Raw genomic sequence first — 25,081 nt, 5'->3', positions numbered from 1 at the left:
TTTGTGTTAGTGAGCAATTCATCGATCTCAAATGAAATCAAACGGACTGGACATGTGCCGACCACAAGAATGATCACGACACCCATGGGAAAGAAAACTAAAATTACTATTAATTGTAATAATTTCTCAACACACATGAAACTGGTGGTTCGCTCTGCGCCGCGGCATAGCGAAAGATGCTAAAAGGTGGTTACAGGTATTGCCCCCGGTTACAGGTATTGCCCCCGGTTACAGGTATTGTTTTAAAACGACGATTGGTCTTTTAATCCGGGAAAGTACGAACACACACACTGGCTTGCACGTACGCATACAAATACACAATCTAATTTGCTGGTTGACATTTTGTTGGGACATTATTTCATTCACAGGTTAAGTATAACTCTGCTACTGGCGTCAGTGGAGGGTGTGACGGCCAAGCATTCAGCCACATGTATTGTCCAGGCACACGACCGAACGGACTTTAGAGGATGTGTGATTTGTGACAACGTTCCTTCCGCTCGATACAACTTCAATAGAGGAACTGATTCCGTCGTCAATAGGCCAGTCAGCAGCACCTTCCATTTCTGCTTGTGTTATTCTGAGGATTCGACGTTTCCTGTTGGTTTCATTGAGAACTCGTTTCCGTCTTTGAGCAAGTTCTGGGTTGTTAATTAGCGTGTAAGCCACGTACCATCTTCTTGAAGCCCTGGTATTTCTTCTCACTTAATTCAAATTAGAAGAAAGGTTTCATATTGATCATTAATAATTCCAAATGTTAAGTAAAATACACAATTGTCCAACTCGCGCACAACCGTTCCGGAACATCTTTGTATTTTCAGATCGCCTTGATTTTGTTCCAGAATAGGCCAGTTCATTTTCAATAGAAGGGTCTACTTATAATGTGTAAAGCCCATTCTCTAACATAGAACAATACTCCCACAATGTGACGTACATGTGTAAAACCATACTTACTTTCTTTTCTTTGAGAGGCATTTTAGAAGTTGTGAAGATGAAGGAAAACTGATTTGTATGGATAGTCAACTTCTTTATTGCAATGAGTGCGACGTTTCGGTGTAGGTACTTGAAGAGCTTGATAACGGTGTTAGTACCTACACCGAAACGTCGCACTCATTGCAATAAAGAAGTTGACTATCCATACAAATCAGTTTTCCCCCTAAACCATTCTTACGTCAACCTTCACCACACGTCCACATAAAATGTTACCAACATTACAATGTTTGTCGACTACCAACACACGAACTACAAAACATTCGTTACCAAAACGTACCCGGTCTCTGGAATGGTTGGTGCTGTCCATCCTTATCTAGATCTGTCAGTAATAGGTCACAGAAGACTCTCAACATGGGGTGGTTATGGGCGTTCTCCACGTGCAGCATGCAAATATACGACAGGTATCCTACATAGAAGAAACAGTTATTGCTTCGTAGACTAAGGACTTAGTGAGTATGGTGGGTGATACTGGAGAGAGAAGCTACAATTATTAAAAATTAACCAGTTGTAGAATATGTTGTAAAATAACTATTAGACGCATATTTTCACACGCAAATGGTACCTTGAAACAATGACCGTCAAAATCTCCATTGTGATTTGTGATTTAAAACAGAAACATTGCGTGTCTTGAGTCTACACTTTCGCCCTTCAGATGCGAACGCAATTCGTTCGTTTAGCATTTTGACGAATTTTCCGATATGTCAGGATCACAATATGTGTTCCTGTTTCAGTCACTATCACGAATGTGTTCCTGTTCCAGTCACAATCACGTTTCGATATGTTCTTGTTCCTGTTTAGATCACACGATGCGCCGACATGATGGTTACGACCACTATCTGCCTTTCGCAAAATTTTAACTGAATAATGAATTTCTATTTAATTTCGACTTTGAAATAAAATTGTAGTGCAGGAATACAACGTCAGTGTAATAGCTAAAAACGTCGTTCGTGCCACTGCCTCCGCAATACAGGTACTGCATGTCCAAGAGTTATTGTGACGTTAAACAGCCATTGCCCTTTGATCCATCAAATGAAGAGCGTGCCTGTATAAATAATGTTTCACATCATACTGGATACGATGAACACTTTGGTTCCTTAATGTTGATATATTCGTTTGATATTTTACAATTACGACGTTAACCCGCACTTTGGAGGACCCTGAAGTGGAAACATTGCTTTCCTTGCCTACTCTTATGTTTTGGTCATGGTTCATTTTCAGTGAACCATACATATAATTTTCAAGGCTATTTTTCCATTTACGCCAAGTGAATTCTGTGTCAGTGGATAGTTAATCTCTGGTGCGGTGGATTGAACGATTACTTCATGGTAAATAACATCACGACAGGTCTTTCCTTTAGCAAAGGTCCATCCTCATACTCCTATCACAGACATACCGCTTAAAAGGGTAAAAAGGAAATACAGAAATACAGGATACACCTGAAACAAAACCCTTGGCATACCTTTGTCTCTGTGCTCCCAGCCCCTTGCATATATGCTGTGATCCAGCCGTCCAACCATTAAAACACCAAGAATGAGTCCTTGTAGAATTCTCAAGAAACACGACAATAGTCCAATGCCCAGATTTCCGAAAAAGGCGTAGTAATTAAAGCATTCATAGAACCGCCTGAAATTATATAATTGAGATTTTATGGACGTTGTCCTCGACATGAAATTTCATGATCTGTAATTGGATGTATTTATGTTCCGATTGTCGGAAACACCGTGTCTGTTGTGAAAAGCATATAGTTTCTTGATATGTTTAGGATATTGCAACTGAACATCAATTCGAAATTGATTTGGCAATACAAGAATTGGGCTTCACGTATTTTCCACCTACATATATGAGACATCGAACCCATTCGTTCGACGTGACCAAACTAGACTTGAGCTAAAAGAGATTTGAACATACACCCTTCAAACAATTAAACGCAGAAGCCTTTTTTAGAAGAATTTATTGGGTTAGTTTCAAAGTAATTACTTCATGTAATGTCAATGGTAAAAAAGTGAACATTCACACGTCAAAAGACAAACACTTGGGCAACACAACAACAGCCTGTATGGTTGTATTTCTGTTTACTCGAGTCCACAAGATGGCGTCAAAGGCAGTACTTTTTATGGCCACCCTTGGCAGCAATTACTGCTCGGCACCGTCTCGGCACAGACTAGATAAGTCGACGAAGTCGCTCTTGTGGAATTCTTCTCCACTCTTCCTGCAATTCGATGGCCAGTTGTGGAAGGGTCTGAGACGTGTTTTCACGTTGACGTACACGTCGATCGAATTCATCCCATAGGTGTTCTGTTGGGTTAAGACCTGGTGATCGGGACGGACATGGCAAGACATTGACGTTAGAATTAGCAAGGTAGCGGACCGTGATGGGTGCTGTATGTAAAGTAGCGTTGTCGTGATGAATCAACTCCCTTTGTTGGTCCATAATCGGAAGCATGCGATGTGCAAGTACTTCGTTGATGTACCGATTTGCCGCCAAATTCCCCCTGAACCACAACTAAATCAGATCTTTGTGTGATGGATATCACACCCCACACCATCGCACTGTTTCCAACGAATATATCGACCTGTCGTTCATTTCTCCGACGGTAAACATGCTGTCTTCCATCTCGCAGGTGAAGAAGAAATCGTGATTCATCACTGAACCAGACTCGCCTCCAGTTTCTAAGGTTCCAGTTCCGGTCTCTGCGACACTACCGCAAGCGATTGCGCCAATGGAAGTCTCTCAAAACAAGGGCCACAAATGGCCTTCTTGGTCGAATTCCCACTTCACGCAATCGATTCCTGACAGTGTGGACGGAAATTCATCTGAAACCAGGGATGCGTTGTACAGTATCAACGGCTGTGGCAAAAAGATAACGCAAGCGAGCAACCGGGATGTAGTGGTCCTTGGCATGGGTAGTAACTCTTGGTCGGCCGCTTCTCGGGCGATCTCGAGCGGAATTGGCCTGCAGGAAACGATTCAAAAGGCGAGATATGGTGCTATATTTCGATTGGCGGCACTAAGTCGTTGGGTGATGATTTCCTCTTTTCCAGGCAAAAACGAATTAAACACAACGTTTGCCTTTTTATAATGATCGATACTGTATGCTTTTCCGCTTACTTTGCACGTATTCTTGGTGACGTTTGGGCGATTATTCTTTCAAACCCATCTAAAACAAGGGAAAAGGTTAAACTCACCTCGTTTTGGCGCTGAAGATGTTTACAATCACACAACGATGACGTTTGGGAAAGAAATAGTATATTTAGATATGAGTCCAATATTTTCAAAATCACCTATGCGTTTCTTTTTTTTGAAGAGTGTATCTCTAAAGTCTAGTGAGTGAATCCATGTTATTATACGACGCAGTCAACATATTTTACAGGGTGAAAGCATGAACACATATGGTCACACGTTGTGCCTGTCCGTTCAACCAACTGTATGATACAGCCTGTAAAGTAAAGATTGATATTGAGACCGGAGATGTTACACTACCTGTTGTCAACATTAAGAGGAGGCGTGTCATCTGTATCCTTGATCTTGTCTTGCATGAGCACGTACTTAGCCAGGATAACTTGCAGATAGAACAGCAGTAAGGCAAAGGCTGGAATACTGATACCAAATCATTTTTTAATCAATTTGAATTGAAACAAAGACCCCAAAAGAAGTATCAATACGAGACCGTACAAATATTAATTGTATATTATATCAGTGCTATATATCGTACAGAGCAACTCTGTAAATTACTTACCAATTCATATCATTGCTGTATATTTGGAAGATGGCCGTTCACATTTGATAAACACATTTATTAACTCACAAAGATTTGGAGATTCCCAAAAGGTCCGTTAAAACTACGATTATGTCACTGTTTGGGACATGTGTGTCGACAAGAAGCTGTATGAAACTCACTTATTTTTTAAACAATGCTGTAGTGACCATATAAGTTGGCTTACCTCAATAGTTGTAACAGCCATATAAGTACCGTTGACAGAAGGCGACTGATAGTGAGGAAATATATCACATAGGCGAATATCAGCACCACGGAGAACATTACAAGAAACAGCACTCCAAATCCTGCAAAACAATCCATATAATTATTGAGGGGACAAGTTAAGGGAAGGAAACTGACAAAGCACACTGCGCATAGCAACCAAATTAATCATTTGATATCATGTCACAATATTGCATTCAGTAGTACCCGTTCGAGATATCCAATAGGTAGAGTAAAACATAGTGTATAGTCGAAGCTTTGGAATTTTTTTAAATATACATGTATGGACGAGCACGCACTCACGTAAATTTAGATAGACAATTACATAAACGAAACTAGGAACACATTTTTAATAGCATATTTATGTAGCGTAAATATCCACGCAACTAGTACATGCGCAAGGCGCTGGAGTGTTTGCTTGATCAACCAGTTCAACTCCCTAGGAAGTATTTTCTTCACATGCAGCCTGTTCGGCGCAGCGCGTTATCGCACAGCGTCATCCTCACAAAGAACTAATTTGCAGCTTGGTGGACTGGGACACATGGTCACGGTTTCTTGTCCAATGATGCTGCACGTTACTATACCCGTAACTAGGTGTCTGTACGTGTTCGTGTGTCCACCATCTGGTCACCTACCAGATGAGTGGGTTATTTTAAGTGCACAGGGTTGTGTACTGCACACTAGGGGTTGTGACAACACTGAAAGAGCCTGCAAGTAATGTTAGCTCCAAGGTTCTTACACCCGGTCACAATTGGGGATCGATAAAGGCACCATTAGCTTTCTAGCGTGGCGCATTAGACAGCTCGAAAAGCTCCCCTACTATACACTAATTCTGAAAATTGTTAATCCAATCAAAAGTCTTTTTTGTACCCTTTCGTCCTGATTAACGAGGTTTCGTGGTATGGGGGATAAAGCAGGTCTGCCTTTATACATGAACGGATACGTTGAAGAAACTGCAAAAATGACTCAATATCTTCTTAACTGGAGATATTCACCTTATTTGTGATTAAACAGAAGCCTAGGATTGAAACATGTACACATATAAACTTAAGTGAAATCACCGTATTCACTTTAAACTCAGCTGTGCCTCAACAGTTGTCGTAGCCGACACTACTACCTACCTATCGGGAACAATTGAGCATGTCATTGACTAAACTACTTTGTAGCTGTTACCAGATAACATGTAGGCAACTTGATATCCAGGAAAGCGCATGCTATGGACCTGAAAATAGAAAATCAAAATACCAGTTTGCATTCTTTCCCCCAAAATATAACACTGCGAAAAACACGTTAACATAATCAAGTAATCAAGGTCAGTTCATCTGTACACTACACCTTCAGAGTGAAGTCTCTCAGTGAAGTCTTTCGCGAAAAAGACGTCTCGAGTCCTGTTCCACTGAATGTTTAAACATATCAGACATGTTGAAATGGTTGACGATTTTCTTCACGTTTGGTTCGGCGAACGTGATTTGGTTTGGTTTGTTACGGTGAAGAGTGAGTGTGTGAGTGAGTTGGGTTTCCAGCAATATCACGGCGGGGGACACCAGAAATAGGCTTCACACATTGTACCCATGGGTAATCGAACCCGGGTCTTCGGCGTGACGGACATGGTCATGTATTATTGTTATTAGATAAACATTTACACATTCTTTATATACTTTGGGGGATTCTAACATAAGGTTAAACATGGGTAAAATAAACCTCCTTTGGAAATCCTCAACTTATCTCGACACGCCAAAAAAGCTCTGTTAACACATTTAGTGTCATCTATTCACTTACATCAGGGGTGTAGCGAATAGCATTATATTCTCATTATATCCACACATCTACAAACTTTAATAAAAAATGAAAAACTTTAATTTCTTGTGGCAGGAGTACTATTATGCAGGGCCTAGATTTTTAAACTATCTTAGCGCTAAAATAGTCGTACGTTAAAGTTAATGTATGGCACTAACGACACTCTAGTACAGTCCTGTGTCCTCGTTGATATACTTTTGTCATATACTTTTCGCTGCTGAATTTGTTTCTCTGGATAGTCAAGACTGGGTATTCGTTTGCATTGAGGTTCTATATTGAATAATTCATTTCCTGGAGTATTACCATGGAGAGGAGTATTCCTTTACAACCGCTCATGTCGATGGGTATAATGTTATACATACCATGATACTGGGCGGTTTCGGCAGTTGACTGAAAATGAAACTCTTGTTTCCCCGAAACATTCGCAGCATATGCCGTCTGAAAGTAGAACACAATCATGATGGTCTTTCAAAGCTTCCCGACAAATTGATATAATTGCATCGTCTGGAATTCATCTCTTACCTGTAGCTCTTCATAAACAGATAGATGTAGAATGAAGTGACAATCACACATACGATCAATGTGGCGAAGTATACACCTGCAAACAGGAAACAAGCGAGTCAAATACCCAAGGATACCGTTTTCGTTTCGCTTTTGTTAAATCTTGTATCAGATGGGCCCATTAGTAGTTTGAATGCTTCAAATGTCATACAGATACGTTTACAGCAAGGTTGTTTATTAAGTCCAAGGGCTTTTCTCTATGTCTTTGTTAATGAAATGTTTGTAAAGGTAGGCATGGTGTTCACCTGTCTTTCAGGATGAAAGGATGACCTGAATTCATTGTAGTTCTTGATTTGTACCATTTAGCCAAACAAAACAAATGAATGCGCATTTCTACTAGGTGTCTCATAACGTGGTTATAAGACCGGTTTATTTTTAAAAACTTATATAAAGAATAAGCATCTGGGCATAAGATGTTCTTGTACATATGTAATATCTGATATAATACCTTGAACTAAGTGTGCTCTTATGGAGAAACTATTTCCAGAATTGACAGACTACATGGGTGTTCAGTCGTTTGAATGCAAACACAAAAATATCGTTACTTTCTCATAAACGCAGAGGTTAAGAGGGGTAGATAAACTGGGTGAAGTTAATGAAAATGACCGACAACGTGTCCCCAAACGGCATATTACTTCCTTTTGCAAGATATTAAAATGTAACACATACATAAGAATCCAACATGATTCCAAGCTGAAGACATATGTTGTATAATGTGTGTAAATTTCTATTAAAATGTAAAGATTTAGTGTCCATTGTAACAGAAAGAAACTCCTGTTTCATGTTCAGACCAAGAATAATGTAGATAAACAAAGACTCACTAATTTTAGGATTGCTCTACCTGTTATATATAATAGCGTTATCTTTAAAGCAAATATAGACAATTTTGTAAAACTGTTCTCACACTAGACACTGATCTGTTCTTAGTTGTATGTATTGACCATTTTGCCGTTTCGAAAACGTGCTATAATCACAAAAATGCACCACACGTCTATTAAGCTGCAACAGCAAACGGCCAGAAGCGGATATTATACGTGCGCATTAGGGAGAACTAATTAAAATGCAGCGTTCACACAGGAAGAAGATGAGTGAACCGGCTTGGCTATTGGAAAGAGGCAGTAAGTGGCATATTTACACATTAACAATTTCCCCAGAACTACCTATGTGGATTTCCATTCACGTTTGTGAATTGAATTGTTCATACAGTCCTGAGAGACGAGAACAAAAATCAGCGATCCTGTCTCTTGGCAACAAGTATCGTTCGTGGGTAATTTGGAGTAATAAAATCGTGAATGGTGAGTGTTTTCTATACCTATCAGTTCTTTCGTTCGTCATTGTCACACAGTGAAGTAATACTATTCAGTCTTCACAACGTGTTAACTTTTATGAAATATAGGTTCCAAACTTACACAAAGAAACACGTTAAGCACCCCCTGATATGTTTTATGAAAATTTCCCCCGTTATTTAATATAGTGATACAAGGTATAATTGTGGGAAGGGGAGAGTTTGTGCGAGATGATGTGACAATCGCACTCGTGTCGCTTGTGGCATGCACATGCAACATGCTATCCTCGAGGATCACAGAAAGCAGTATGGCTCAACTGTATTTGTGGGTATTTAACGTTGGCTGAAACGGCCATTCAAGCATATTCATTAAACATGGCACGGAGACGATTGTCAATCGACACTAGGAATCAGATTATTGGTATGCATACAGCAGGAATGTCCTTTAAGGCGATTGGACGAAATCTGGGCTACCATTACACCGTTATTAGCCGTTTAGTCCGGAAACATGTGCAGACCGGAATGTGTCATCCGGGAAGTGCAATGGACCGTCCAAGGTCTGGAAGACATCCTGTCACTACACCGCGTGAAGACAGACAACTGATACGACATGCACGCCGAGAGCCCTTCAGTACAAGTCCTCAGCTGCAAAGACTGTGGTTACCCAATCGACCCCAGAACAGTCAGAAATCGTCTCAAAGCGGCAGGATTGAAGGCCAGAAGAGTCATTAAATGTCCCTTGTTGAGAGACCATCATAAACGTGCACGTATGGCATGGTGCTTGGCCAGATGGCACTGGAATCTGAAGACCTGGAGGAAATTCCATTGGTCGGACTTCTTCGTATTACTGATGGACGTACACGTGTTTGGAGGCATAAGAACACAGCTTATACAACAAGGAACATTCTGCCAACTGTTGCCTATGGATGAGTATCTGTCATGTTGTGGGGATGCCTTTCTCACGATTGCATGCTGGATTTCGTCACCACCCGGGGCAATTTAACGGGAGCTCAATACATCCGGGACGTCCTACAACCAGTTGTTGTCCCTCATTTCGATAACCATCCACTTGCTACAGGCGTCATCGATCACGTGCCATAGTGGATTACATGAGGACCAGCGCAGTGACAACTCTACCCTGGCCAGCGTTAAGCCGAGATCTGAACCCTCTGGAGCATGTGTAGGACATTATAGGGCGGCGAATCCAGGCACGGAATCCTCCAGTACAGAATTTACGTCAGTTGGAGGCAGCTCTGCATGCTGAGTGGTTGTTATTGGCCTTAGAACAGATCCGAAGTCTGACTGGAGGCATGAGACGTAGGGTGGAATGTGTCATCCGGGTACGTGGCGGGTCCACCCGGTACTGATTAGTCTCACTGAGCACGTACACTAGTGTCTTCAAGGAACATTTTCATGTGACAGTATCAATGTCAACACCCTTTCATTGACTTGCAGCTCCATACTTTGGGTATTTTTGTTTCGGGGTAAAAACAGTACCTGTGATAACATGACGTAATCGCTATTAAATTCTAACAACAGCTAATCGATGTTGCGTTTCTGTCTTGCCAGATGGTTGTTCTATCAGATGGCATTTGAATGTCCGGATCATTTAAGGCAATTGCGGACCTGACATGTATTTTGCCATTTTGTATTGTGAAAATATCAGGGGATGCTTAACCCTTTTCTTTGTGTATATTTCCCTTTCGTACAACATCGAGTGGCATATGTTAAACGAAGTGTTTCACATGCTGTAATTGTGCCGTTAACTGTGCTATTGTTTAACACAGCAATTCATATAATGACATATATAGCCTTAATTGATTAATATGCCCCTATCCATGACAACGCTATTGGCTCTTCGTCATGTTGTCATCTCTCCATCTGTACAGTGTTCTCTGTTACTCTATCTATGTATACTGACCATGGTGACCAAGCAGTTGAAACTGCCCTAAATGTACCAGAGATAAGCCCACACCTACCTCTAAGTTAGAACGAAATCAAACGTCTATCAAATATCTCTAACAGTGACACACCAAAATTCAAACAAAAAGATGTAAGACCTCATCCAAAAGCCACTTAAACAGCTCATAAACATCATATATGAAAACAGAAACAAAGACAGGGCAATAACTAAACTTCCGACAGGACAACAGATCCTCACCAGGCGCATAGCAAGCCATACATTTTGTGTAAGCCCGATGGGTTGCAAAGCTTTATATTAAGATAGTATTGAGGGATTGCCCAACCTCTTTACCAGCAATCATGTGCAAGCCTGGGCTTTTTTATAATGGTAGCTACGCCCCTGCTTACGTGCACAAAATAAGAAAACACCCCCAAAGCACCATACGCACTACATCCAACACAGAATGGTGTTTCATAACACACTTTGCTCCATAACACGCGTAAACCCTACTAAGCCCACTAACCAACTCTCAAACCTTTGAAGCAGTCGCACACAAATCAACGGAAGCAATCTCAAAACCAAAACATCCACATCATCATCATTTGATTGTCTTTTTTTCCTTTTTGGGGATTTCTGAACGTGGATTCCGCTCATTCTGTATTTGTTAATTATTGTGCAGCGACGTAGTGCTTGTTTCTCCAAAGGGCTAATTCTATGTCAACATGTGACACTATTGTTCAAAATGGAGCTCATTGTGAGTGTTTGATGTGTCACATGCACTTTATACAAATTAAAACAGTGAACATTTTACAAAGCGAAACCAGTGTCTACCTGCAAATATATCTACAACGGGCTTCGATAACCATATCTTGAGTCCACCGAGAAAAACTGGAAGATTGTATTTCCAAGACTGTAGCCATTTGGTACTTAGAACTCCAAGGAGGATCAGGCCCATTCCAGTCTGGAATCAAAACAAACAGTGTCATTATGTACACATTGAAAGCGTGTCGCAACACCCAATACTTTTCATAGTATGGTTTCAACAGCAACCCGGGTGCTTATGTGTTTGGTTTCAATGTTCACCGTTCTACTGACGTTTAATTGATGAACGTGGCATAATTAACACACAAATCATGGTTAATAATCATCCTACTTACTTGGTACAGAAGAACTAGCAGTATGGAGACCACGGATATGATTCGCACTGGATATTTGAAACCAGGGACGGATCTGTAGATCCATTTATCACAAATTGTCTTCTCTATGCTGAAATACAGTGTTATACAGTGTGCAACATGGTAGAGCACAAATATGTAATAATTTGATAATAACCCAAATTGCTTTTGATTACTGATACACTTTCTGCTACCATTTGTTCTACTTGACAGTATATTATAGATTCATAAAATTTCAATTCTGCTGCCGTTTTAAGATTTGCAACAGTACTGTCATAAAGTTCACTAAAGTATGGCGCGGTTTTACATGCATTGCTATAATGCTGAAGTCTCGCTATAATGTCAGTCCGACATCTCACTATAATGCTATAGGCCCATACGCCAGGATGACGTTACTGTTGTCATAATGTTTCATATTACAATCATGTTACTGTGCTACATCTCACTGTAATGCTACAATTCCACATCCCACTACAGCGTTGTACATCATGTTACAGTCCAACATGTCAAGGCAATGTTACAGTCCTATAATGTTGTAGTCCTACATGTCCCGGTTATGCTGCAGTCCTAAATGTCCTATACTGTTCTACATGTCTGTATAAAGCTGCAGTCCTAAATGTCCCTATAATGCTGCAGTCCGACATGCCCCTAAAATGCAGCAGCCCTACATGTCCCTATAATGTTGCAGTCCTACATGTCCCTATAATGCCGCAGTCCTACATGTCCCTATAATGCTGCAGTCCTACATGTCCCTAAAATGCTGCAGTCCTACATGTCCCTATAATGCCGCAGTCCTACATGTCCCTATAATGCAGCTGTCCTACATGTCCCTATAATGCCGCAGTCCTACATGTCTCTATAATGCCGCAGTCCTACATGTCCCTATAATGCCGCAGTCCTACATGTCCCTATAATGCTGCAGTCCTACATGTCCCTATAATGCCGCAGTTCTACATGTCCCTATAATGCCGCAGTCCTACATGTCTCTATAATGCCGCAGTCCTACATGTCCCTATAATGCTGCAGTCCTACATGTCCCTATAATGCCGCAATCCTACATGTCCCGGTTATGCCGCAGTCCTACATGTCCCTATAATGCAGCAGTCCTACATGTCCCTATAATGCCGCAGTCCTACATGTCCCTATAATGCTGCAGTCCTACATGTCCCTATAATGCAGCAGTCCTACATGTCCCTATAATCCAGCAGTCCTACATGTCCCTATAATGCAGCAGTCCTACATGTCCCTATAATGCTGCAGTCCTACATGTCCCTATAATGCCGCAGTCCTACATGTCACTGCAATGCCACAGTCCTATAACGATGATGTCCTAAATGTCCCTATAATGTAGCAGTCTTACATGTCCCTATAATGTTGCATGTCTATATACCGGTTCAGTGCTACTGTCTTACATGCCAGTATTTAATGGTACAACCCCACGTGTTCCTAATGCTACGGTACTATGTTCCTGCCTAACCATCGTATCACGCTGCATTCACGATGCAATAAGTACCCGTAATACTGCAGTCCAACGTGTCGTTATAATTCTGCAGTGTATGAAACAACAACATTACCAAGGTTTCGCCCTACTATAACGAAGGGATTATTCATCCTGAAGAATTCTACAAGTCTTCAGTAACCCACATCCCAAACTACATGCCCCTATGTATTCCTCAGATCACCACGATATTACCTTGGCTCATAGTCTCTGTGTAGAACTTGACGCACATACTCCTGTTGGTGAGCGTACACCCGTTTTAGCGGCTCCTTTTCGTGTAAAAAATATATATATTAGTCCAAAAAAAGAAGGAAATTGACAGAATCTGAATATGCATGTCGTGTAGCATCAGTCGATGCAAGTAAACTTAAAATACGGTATATGGAGTCACTTGTTTGATAAGCTTTTAGAAGTGGGCACACTAAAGATATAACGAAACAATGACACTTCCAGTACTACTCACTGTTATGACGTATGTCTTTGACCTCAAGCACTCCATGATGACAAGAAGGAACTTCAAGATCAGATACAAGAAGCACAGGACAGCCGGGAAGTAGCCGAGCACCGATCCCGCTTGTATTTCCTATAAGTGATACTTACATATATATCCAGTATTCATGATCCGTCATATGGCTAAATGCAATGAGATTGCGTTTTCAGGGCAGCAACCGAGCACTACTTTAGGCTAATCGGCACTAACATTAGCCCTTGTTTTGACAGATCCGTTTTAGCAAGGACAATGGAGGACGTTACACGTTTTTAAGCCTTTGGGTATCGTTCAATACTTCACTTTCCCTTGAAGAGACCTTTCAATAGTATGTCATTACTGATGGCATGTGTGCTTATTAACCTCAAGTGTCAAGTGATGCATCTGACTTGTTAACGTGTGATGCATCTGACTTGAGGACACCGGTAAATGACTAATCTAACTGGCGTTTAATTTGTGTTTTGCTCATAAATCATTATGACTCTTACCGCCGGTTGTGAATCATTCTGGCAGTTGAACTGTACGGCCTCAGCAATCGAAGCGCCTAAGCTGCAGCATACAAAATTTGGATGTATAAACCATAATGACAAAAAGTCATGTTTTTGTTTGTTTGATTGTTGCTTAACGCTGCACCCATCAATACCAAGCTATAAGGCGGGCTGTCTGTAAAAACGTATTCTGGAACAATCTTGTGATCAACATCATGAGCATCCATCTACGCAATTGGGATACGATGACATGTGTCAACAAAGTCAGCTCGCCTGACCATCAGATCCCGTTAGACGCCTAGCTATTACGACATGGGTTGATGAAGACGAATTGTAACCCTGATCATCACTGGTGACATGATGCTGCTGATGTTGCTGCTGCTGCTGATGTGGTGTTGGTGAAAGTTATGATAATGACTGAGCGTAAGTGAGTGAGGTAAAATATACGTCGCATCAACATTATTTCAGCCAGATAGAAATACCAAGTCTGCACATATACACAAGCATATCTAAAGTACAAGGTTAAAAGGTGTTTCTGTAAAATACATAATTTCATCATTACAGTAAAATGAACAACACCAAAGTTTCCTTCTTTCCTTGTTACATGTAGGTGCACATTTTCTGTTTCTGGTTTTGGTATCTGCTCTGTTGTTTGTGAGTTTAAAGTTTGAACTCCTTTTTTCGTTTGGAAGATGTAGCAGTATGTTTTCGAGTGAAGTGGTAGAGACTGGTTGAAAGAGGTGACCTATGTGAGGTCAGTCTGGCAGAGATTACAGGAAGTAGCGACAGCCGAACGAGAGACTACAAGAGAGTAGAGGTTGTCGATGAAATGGCTTGGATCCATGTCCAAACTTTGGCAGGTGTAACTATGGAGTGGACTGGGGACATACACTTCCACCCCAATGAAGCAGATGAGATAGATATTTAAACGTTTTATAGGTGTTCGGGCAACGTGGCCCATTTACACAACCAGCTTTGATTGATTGAGAGATAGACGTTCGGGCCAATGTGAAGAGATGAGTGTTGTGTGTTGGACCACACCTTCCTTCTTGACAACAAAACGCTTCACAGTTGTGACAGATTGCTGTTCACTTCCACGTTCACGTTCCTTTGTAATTTGTAGTTGGTTATGTCGGACAGACAGCGAGCTGCGTCACTGACAATGCCTTCACATGAGTTCAGAGTCTTATGCACTGTGACAACAGCCTTGATATACACGGGAAAACTATTCGTCGCAGCTTGAGCAGACTGATGGAGGTCGGGTCGTTGCTGTTTACGTGACAGATTTCTGCCGGCTACACGAACCAGGGCGTGGACGTTATATCAGGAGAGAACCAGATCGGAGATTAGAGACATAGGAAACCTCTCCATAAATACCAGCAATGCCTTGGGAGATTGCGAATGGAGATGAAGTGGTGATGGTTATCATGAAGATGATGTGTTGGTGAATGACAGATCTTAACAACAGATACAACTTACTGTATTGAACTGTAGGTAACACCGAGGACTGACCCAACCAGCTTGTGTCGTGTGGAAATACAGGCAAACAGTGGAAAACATGCGATGCAGGTCTCAAGAATTCGTAGCTGCAGCAACAATGCTGAAATAAAACAGATCATTACTTGATTTTATTTGAAAACCCCGAAAGGTTCAACTTTTTCCACAACCACAAGAGATATCAGTGATACGATTCCGCCTTTATCACGGGTATCTGTTTAGCATCCATGCCACGCCATCGAATTTTGGTATTACCAGGTGTTCGCGAAAAGGTGAGCCACAATAGTGGCAAATACGAGTAACATATCACCGAGATTCACCAGTTGTATATTATGAGAGTAAGGTTGTACACTCACCCTTAGCCCACAATGGATAGTTGAAGGAGAAGGTTTGAGACAGGAAAAAAATTGAGATGATATTGGTAACGGCCCCGAAGGCTGCGGCGTATGAGAAACGGTTGTCGTAGCCGTCAAGCAGAGGGAGGGGACTGGAAAGAAATACATTTGACGAATGATTTACCTTTTACATGGAAACAGATATGGATATGCTGACTAAAAGATATCTTGTTTTGTGATGCTCACACAATCAAGGCAGGTCGGCCTCCACATACTTCAGGGCGAAATCTCCGCTTCTCCAGAAGAGCTAAAATTAGGATTATGCCGGCCTGGAAAGAAAGGATCATGTCTTAAGATTTAGCTGACAAATGATATTCACATTTTTGGGTAAATGCATTGGAATATGAATCTTCAGAAAGTCAGGGATGCTTTAAATATCGTCCCGAACTCCGACGTTAGTACAGTTTAGCCTCTACTCTATGAGTGAGTTTAGTTTTACGCCGCTTTTTGCAATATTCCAGCAATATCACTGCGGGGGACACCATAAATGGGCTTCTCACAATGTGCCCATGTGGGGAATGGAGCCCGAGTCTTCAGCGTGACGAGCGAACGGTTTAACCACTAGGCTACCCCAACGCCCCTCTCTACTCTATGAAGGTTCATACTCCAACGATCTCACACAAAGTGAATGTCAATTCTCATATTCTTGCCTTGATATCCCTATCGGTGACGCCCTTTTTTCAAACTCACCGGCAAACATCATGTAATTGTTTCTCGGAAAATATTCGTAGCCAAAACGAGAGATGACATGAACATATTGCATGTTCAGCAAACAGGCATCTTTATATATTGTTCAAAAGAAAAAACCTGACATGCTGTTTTGGAGTTTATTTACTGAGTGCATATAACTGATTCAAACATGACATCATTGCTCAGTTACAGTAAAATCATCACTTTACAAATTTCCAAAACCTGAATATCCAGAAAGTGTTTGGTGAAACCACATAGGGCTAATAAAACCACTTGGTCAGAGTAAAATGTCAGTATCTGGTGTGACCAACATGAACATCGATAACAGCTTGGCAGCGGTGGCCCATAGAAGAAAGGAGATGCCGAATGCTGTCTTGAGGAATGTTTCGATACTGTTGCTAAAGTGCTGCATGCAGTTCTTGTAGTGTCTGAGGTGGCGGATTATGCTGTCGCAAGCGTCGATCAAGAGTATCACCTAGATGTTCAATGGGGGACAAATCGGGTGATCGAGAAGGCCATGGTAACACCTAAACGTTCCTTTGCTGGAGGAATTCCTGGCAAACACATACAACGTGAGGTCGAACATTGTCATGCTGGCAAGATCCCCCGTTGACGTTGTGTCATGACGTTAAGTGGAACTGGTCTTCTGACAAAAGGTCCGACTTCCCGTAGCCGATTGCGCACTGTCTGGTCTGAGATTCGGCGCAGTCCAGGGATGTGGGTTGTTGTGGATGATGCGGCCGCGGCGCGCAAACGAAGATGTCTCAACCAGATGTAGTGGTGGTGGTAACTCTAGGTCGACCTGACCTTTGTCTGTCATTAACACTCCCAGTATTGTTGTATTGTGTCGATAGGTTTGAGATGGTCTGCCTTACCACCTCATGCTGCAATGCCCGTCCTTGCAAACGGCCGATGGCGTTGTGTCGTTGAACGTCTGTTGGTCTTGGTATTCTTTTGTCGTCTATAGTGGCTTAAAACGATGCATGTGGAGTACCGTTGATGTGGCTTTTCAAAGCCCACAGTCACAATCTTCAGATCGCGGTGATACACAATTTTATGATTCACGTGCATTTCATGTAGAGTGCGTTTTAGCGATTCACTATAAACGTGAGTGTAACGGTACGTTTTTGTTCAACGTTTCTTTTTATAACGTTTTGTCGTCGGCCACTATTCCTGCACATGTTGGTATTCAGCATGGATCGGATTCTGTAAAATATTTTCTTAAAATTCAAATTGTTCCTATGTCAAGTTTCTTTTCTGGAAGAGTATAGTTTGTTTATGACAAATACATCTTAATATCTGACCATTCTATGACAACTTTCTGCTCAGTGTTTACACAATAATGCTTCGGAAAACTGGTTGTCAGAATGGCCGATACGATCAACCGGGGTCCAGACTTCATTCAAGTCAACTTCATTCTTGTCCATTTACAAAATCGCCGCCAGGACGAATCAAACAAATATAGCACTTCCGGCATTGCACAACTGTTGGAACTTCATGGGCCTTTCCTGCACGTGCAGAACACTAAATTTAGCATCTCAATTTAATTTAAGTAAAAGTTAATTTTAATATTCTAAAATCGTCAACACATCTGTGCAAGTGCCTGTGGCATAAAGGATTGTTCACTTGAACCACTAAGACAAATACACAGGTTACAGGTTCAAACCCAGGTTAAACAGCTTAAACTTTTTTAAATCTAAAAGATAATTCACGTCCTGGCAATCTGATCACATGATCAGAAGCACACAGGCACAACCAGACACAAGGCCTCCATATTGAGAGCAGGACAGTCAGTTATGGCAGAACACAGATATGAGTTATTTCTTTAGTTGATATTGTTTCTATGTTCAAACGAGTTTAAAGAAAACCTATTTGATTTAATTAATTGCTCATTTAGAAAACATGGAATTTGAATATTTGACACTTTAACAGGTTCAGATTTGTATTGTATACTCAACAAATATTTTGTTTCTCTTTTATAGTTTTACTGAGCCTCTCGTCATCAACTGTTTAGTACACAACGATACAACCTATGTACGTAATACAATGATGCGACGAGGATAAACATTCACTAAAATGGAAATAAACTTTGATGAGAGTGAATCAGCCTAATGTGATTCTTGCCACAACACTTGCCTCAGAATATGAAGTAATCCACTAATATTCCGAAAAGATAAATGCTTTCAATCAGTTGAAATTACGATATTACTCTTCGTGTTTATGATACATGTAATGCATTAGCAGATCATAATTGCTTTTATTACCTACGAGGGCGAAAATATCGGGGTTCATATTTTTCAAACGATGCCCTCGGGCAAAATATCACATTGTCATGGTGACGTTACGTCATGAGCAATGCTATGACGTCACGTTTCTTCTGTGACGTTATTTTAATTATTATTATTCTAAAATTTGTATAGCGCCGATATCCAGTTCGCCGATATCCAGTTCAACTGCTCAAAGGCGCTTTGTTTTTCCCTCGATCATTGGATGTCCCGTTTTTACACCCGGGCACAGGTGGGCTCGATCCGGGCACCTTGAAGCTCGCTGGATTACTAGCCTGGCGCCTGAGACAGCTCGCCCACCGCGCCCCCAAAGTTGCGGTCCGGCGGGTATCCAGCCTATGTTTGAAAGTAGAGTTGGGTATATTTTCCTCAATTTGACGACTTTGGTAATAAACAGAATAATATATTCGTGCCCATATCGTGCTATGTTTACGACACTCGTGTCAAGATATCGGTATATCCCTCGCTCTCGCTCGGGAAATACCAACATTAAGGCACTCGTGGCATAAACATAGTATGACATGGACACTCATATAATATCCTCTATTTATTGATATCAGTAATTTATGGACTAATATCAGTATACTTTCAAATGTTTGTTTCCGGTTTAGTATTGAGTCAATGTTGTGAGGAACCAGATTGAGGATATCGACATTAATTGGAACTATTGTAATAGTAACTGACGTTTTTCCATGAAAAGGAATGATATCAATTCTTGGATTGATATCATTGTCAAATTTCTTGATATAACTAAAACTTTACTGATATCAGTGAATAAATACTGACAGCAAAAATGAAATACTGGTATAAGTAAACAGGTAAACCTTTGTCCATACGAGCATGGCATGGAGGTGGATGGACTTACTGCAGGCAGGGTGATGACATGATTGAACACCTCTGCATCAATGATGTCCGCACAGGCAGGGAGGGTCTGGTTACTTAGTACTGACGTCATCACTCTGTCATGGTAGCTGAAATATATTGTCTGTTGTTTAACGGCGCTCTCAGCAATGTCCCACACACATGACGGCAGTCCGTAAATAATCGTGTCTGGACCAGGCGATCCAGTGATTGACATCATGAGCATAGATCATCACAACAGGAACACAGAGGCTGACCACAAGATGTATTTAGTCCCTCGTTTCTGCCGAGCTATACCATTACGTGAAATCAGTATGATAGAAAAAATATCAACCACAAATAAAAACATGCAAATATGTGACATCCTTGTCATTGATATAAAAGTGTTTGTTAAAGATAAACAAAAGCTTACAAAATTAATCATTTGTGACACATAATTTTGTTAACATCGATTATTCCCTAAATTTATTAGACATCAAACAAAATTATTTAAACATTCCATTAGAGGGACGGAGAGATAGACTTCGACAAATATGGCCAACGTTTGGCCATACTATAACAAAGAACGAGTTTAGCAAACTGCAAGCCTGTGTAGAGAAAAGACACAGCCTTAGTATGACTGTTGCACACGAAGCACGGTCTGTACACCATTCTACCATGACTACGTGAAATACTTGAATTTGATTGGAAACTCAATACAATTAGACACTATCAATCCAGGATTGAAAATGCGTCTGATTCAATGACCACTTCACTGCGCACGTATACTACACTACTTCAACTTGACCACCAACATGGCTAATATCATCACAACTGACGTGATGGAAATGCTTATCAAACATTTATTAAACTCGTAAAATACAATCATATGATATTTTTCCTCCACAACTATCAGGGAACCTCACTATGATAATACCTTCCATCATAAAAATATTCTAACTCCATTACAATGTACAGCTCCAAACATATCTAACTTATAAATCAAAAAGCCTTGTAAACATAAACGCTAGCAACATTTGCCTACCTGGTAAACGATATATTTGTTTCCGTCTAGAATGATTTACACAACATGAGATATCCAGTAAGTTTGAAACACTTCCTTTGCGACACGTTTATCCGGAAATTCGCAAGATAACGGTCAGGAGAAACATCAAATTTAAGCCACTCATACTCCATCATGTTCCACTGCATCGTTAAAAAAATACATTTCCAAAATTGAACCACCAGAACGCTGTCACTGCTGTTGATCCATGTTCGTACACTTTAAATTACGCTTGGCCACAATCCTGTCCCAAATGATGAAAACAATTTCCAAGGAATCCCAAGTTAGTCGCATGTACATAAATCATTGTGTTCGGCCAGCACTGTCACTCTTCGTCGCATGCCGGGGTAGAGACACGTACGTGAAATCATGATCGAAACTCATAAAAATCAACAGTCTTTGATGACGTCTTTGATTGGCATTCTAGAAGTTGATTAGATGAAGAATCAGGACTATATTTATGGATATACAACTATTGTATTATGTATAGGCGACGTTTCAGATTCTAATGTCGCTGCTTGCTTGACAACTTGCTTGACAACGACATTAGAATCTATGTCGAAACGTCGCCTATACAGAATAAAGAAGTTGTATATCCGTAAAAAATAGTCCTCTTTCTTAGTCTTTGATGAGTTACAACACTGATTCGAGGGTCGATCAGAACAGGATCTATTCCTCGATTCTGCAGGGTCGAGAATCGACAGTCAGTCAAGTATTTTCTCCACTACTTAAATTCAACCTTTCGCAAAATATACACACTGGCTCGTCTGCCATTTCAAACTGTTGCGTAACTGTCCACAACTACTTCCAAGAAAATAAGTAGGTCAGACGATTCCATTTTAGTGTTGTCAGGTGTTGTACAGTACCACGGCACACAAAATAATAGGCTGGTTTCGGTCTTGTGTAGGTGGGATTTTAAAAACCAAGCTCTTAGGTATTGTTTTCTTTGGACAGAATATTTTTTATGTTGCAATGTTTAAGAAAATACCGACGGCACCTACCACTCCCTTCAGAGACGAGTTCAATTCGCCTATGGTCCCACGCCAGTGTCTTCCGCGGAACGAAGAAATTCGATTTTAAATCGGTTATGGTAGAATGGAGATAAATGTACTGTGTTTGAAAATTAGATGAATGTTAGACCGAATTGATAGTCTCTACTGTGTTTGGAAATTGGAAGAATGTTGGACGGAATTGATAGTCTCTAAATTAATCATTTGAAACCTCACGCTACGCGTTCGGTTCCAAATGAAATTTAGAGACTATCAATTCGGTGTAACATTCATCTAGTATCCAAACAAAGTACGTTTATCTCCTAAATATACTCTCCCAAAAGAAACGCATCATGAAAATAGCAATTTCATGTAGCAATGAATTAAAACGTGATTCATTTTACAAAAGGTTTTGCTCTGTTTATGAGTCCTATGGTGTTTATGTTTTGAAACATCACAACAAAACGCACCATCCGTAAAATACCCGTATTTAACAGCATGATTTTCAATTTCGGCGTGTAGTGTCACAGAATACACAATTCACATGCAATGCACGTGAAAGTTGGGGATCAGATAGTCTCAATGATGGGTATAAAAGGTTGATCGCTGTCTGTCGATTATTCACTGTATATGGAATATTGCTGACGAACGCAAAATGCCACGTCTAAGTGAAGCCAACCGTCATATCGCCAATGGTTTGCTTGAAGCTGGCCAGTCTCAACGGGCAGTTGCCCGATGCATGAATGTTCACCAAAGCACCATTTCACGGCTCTGGGAGAGATATCGCCGGCAGAATTCGGTAGCAGATGCCCCTCGTAGTGGGCGACCTCGAGCGACCACTGCGGCGCAGGATCGCTACATCCGGGTACATCATCTGCGTCATCGAACAGCTACGGCGACCAGTACCGCTCGACAAATACCCGGATTGAGGAGGCTTTCTGCACAGACCGTCAGGAACAGGTTGAGAGAGGCTGGTGTACGTGCCTGAAGACCTTATTTTTGCCCTGTGCTTCGACAACAACATCGTCGACATCGAGTTCAATGGTGCACCAACGTTCAGGCCTGGAACCTACCGAATTGGCGTAGAATCTTGTTCAGTGATGAATCACGATTTCTATTGGAACGACGCGATGGAAGAATGCGGGTGTACAGACGTCGACGTGAACGTTTCGCCGACGCTTGCGTTCCCCAGGTGGACAGATTCGGCCGGGACAGTGTTATGATGTGGGGGCGATCACCTGCCGTAGGAGAAGTGATTTGGTGATGATCCAGGGCAACCTGACAGCTCAACGGTACTGTGACGAAATCCTACGCCCACACCTCCTTCCAATCATTGATCGCCAGAGGGAGTTGTTGCAACAGGACAATGCCAGGCCCACACAGCACGTCACACTAGAGACTTCCTCCAGAACCACAACATCAATGTGCTCCCCTGGCCCTCAAGATCACCGGACTTAAACCCGATCGAACATCTGTGGGATGCCCTGGACAGACGGGTGCGACGCCGTAACCCTCAGCCCCAGACACTTCAGCAACTCGCACAGGCACTACAGGCAGAGTGGGCTGCAATTGGGCAACACGAGATTCTGAGACTTATTCGTTCGATGCCGAGGCGATGCCGTGCAGTTCTGGATGCCCACGGTGGTCACACGAGGTATTGACTTCAGCGCCACCACACGTCTCCATGTGACACTCAAACTGACTTTCCTCGAGTTGGTGCCAAAGACGGATAAGTCTGCATTCCCAGTGTGCAATTTCGCTATATTTCATTGACTCATAAAGCCTACAAGATGTTTCAACATAAACATAAAAATACAGTTGAAATTCCTGTATGCGTTTCTTTTTTGGGAGAGTATATATAGTTCTATGAAACACGATATCATAACAGGACGCTAATATAACAACACATAATGACTCAGACACGAAGAAGGAAGTTCAGGAAAAGTAGAAAACCCATGATGTGTTTTACCTGACTTACCTAGAACTGTTCTTTTGTCCAGAGGTCTTCACCAGACAGCCCTTGAGTTAATAGATGCCCAACAATCGCCAAGATCCACAAAGCAATGCCACAACACTAATACATACAGCTTTTATGGACTAGCTATTTACATTTACTCGATACTACGAAAACACAACGGCTACTTGTCAGTGTTTGGTGATAAGACCCACCGTTACACAGTGTACTTCCGCTGCGGGTAACATGGCTGCATGGTGTTTCTTTTATTGATTTATTGTTGTTTCTTTTATTGATTTATTGTTGTTTATAGCCACACTCAGCAATATTTCAGCTATATGGCGGCGGTCTGTAAATAATCAAATCTGGACCAGACAATCCAGTGACCAACATCATGAGCATCGATCTACGCAATTGGGATACGACGTGTCAACCAAGTCAGCGGCCTCACCAGCCGATCCCGTTAGTCGCCTCTTACGACAAGCATGACTTCCTCAAGACCCATTCTAACCCGGATCTTCATGGGTTAAATTCACGGGGATAGTGACAGTATCATACATAATCTTGATATACATAGGTAGGTTTGATATGGTGTTACTGCGATACGGATGGACTTGAATGATAAAACCTTGATCACATACAGTTGAAATCTGGAAGACCAATAAACCTGTCCTTCGGTAGAACTTTGAATTGTTTCCTAAATGCATTAGAGTTCCGATTATTACAGGTGTGACGGAATCTGTTATGTCATTTAATAAATGCGCTTTCACCAGTCATGTTATTGCAAAATAGACAGAGACACCCTCACTTAATTCATCATCGCGGAAGAAACATCAAAGGAAGGGTATCAGGTGATCTGTGTTAATCTTCCGTTACACATACAGGCTAAAAATAAATATTTATCGTAACCCTGGACCTATTTTTATAATCAATGTTTTTATATTATTCAAAATTTCATCCAATATTGTTTACATTAATTTCAGCGAAATCATAACTTTTCGACCAAATTCCGTTATTTACACAAACCAGTAGCAAATTACCTGTAGCATTAAAACAAACGTTAGTTGATAAGAGATAAAAGTATCACAAATGTCATACGTTGACCAGTTACAAATTTTTGCAGCATGACAATTATATTCCAACAAATCGTTCCAGATCCAGCTGTAACATACGTCAAAATATATCCGGCAACAGCAATCCGTTG

General features: G+C 41.2%; 1 protein-coding gene and 1 long non-coding RNA gene across 2 annotated transcripts in view; both read right to left on the bottom strand.

The window, feature by feature from the left end:
- Nucleotides 1-4,381: 4,381 nt before the first annotated feature.
- LOC124282421 (stimulated by retinoic acid gene 6 protein-like) overlaps nucleotides 4,382-25,081 on the bottom strand; it is a 49,667-nt gene continuing 28,967 nt past the window's right edge. The window contains exons 13-15 of the mRNA XM_046718412.1: nucleotides 6,144-6,192; nucleotides 4,933-5,053; nucleotides 4,382-4,588 (exon numbers count right to left, since the gene is read on the bottom strand). Of these exons, the coding sequence (XP_046574368.1) occupies nucleotides 4,468-4,588; nucleotides 4,933-5,053; nucleotides 6,144-6,192 (291 nt within the window). The 3' untranslated portion in view covers nucleotides 4,382-4,467. The remainder of the gene's footprint in view (nucleotides 4,589-4,932; nucleotides 5,054-6,143; nucleotides 6,193-25,081) is intronic.
- On the bottom strand, nucleotides 14,168-16,070 carry LOC124282422. The gene is made up of 3 exons (XR_006900148.1): nucleotides 16,018-16,070; nucleotides 15,644-15,764; nucleotides 14,168-14,225 (listed from the first exon to the last, which is right to left on the bottom strand). It is a non-coding gene; the product is annotated as an uncharacterized LOC124282422 (long non-coding RNA).

The sequence above is a fragment of the Haliotis rubra genome, unplaced genomic scaffold (genome assembly GCF_003918875.1).
Source record: "Haliotis rubra isolate DU_JTF1 unplaced genomic scaffold, ASM391887v1 Scf3, whole genome shotgun sequence".
NCBI classification, from domain to species: Eukaryota; Metazoa; Mollusca; class Gastropoda; order Lepetellida; family Haliotidae; genus Haliotis; species Haliotis rubra.
The sequence above is the reverse complement of the archived record's forward strand: the minus strand, read 5'-3'. Positions and strand labels throughout refer to the sequence as shown.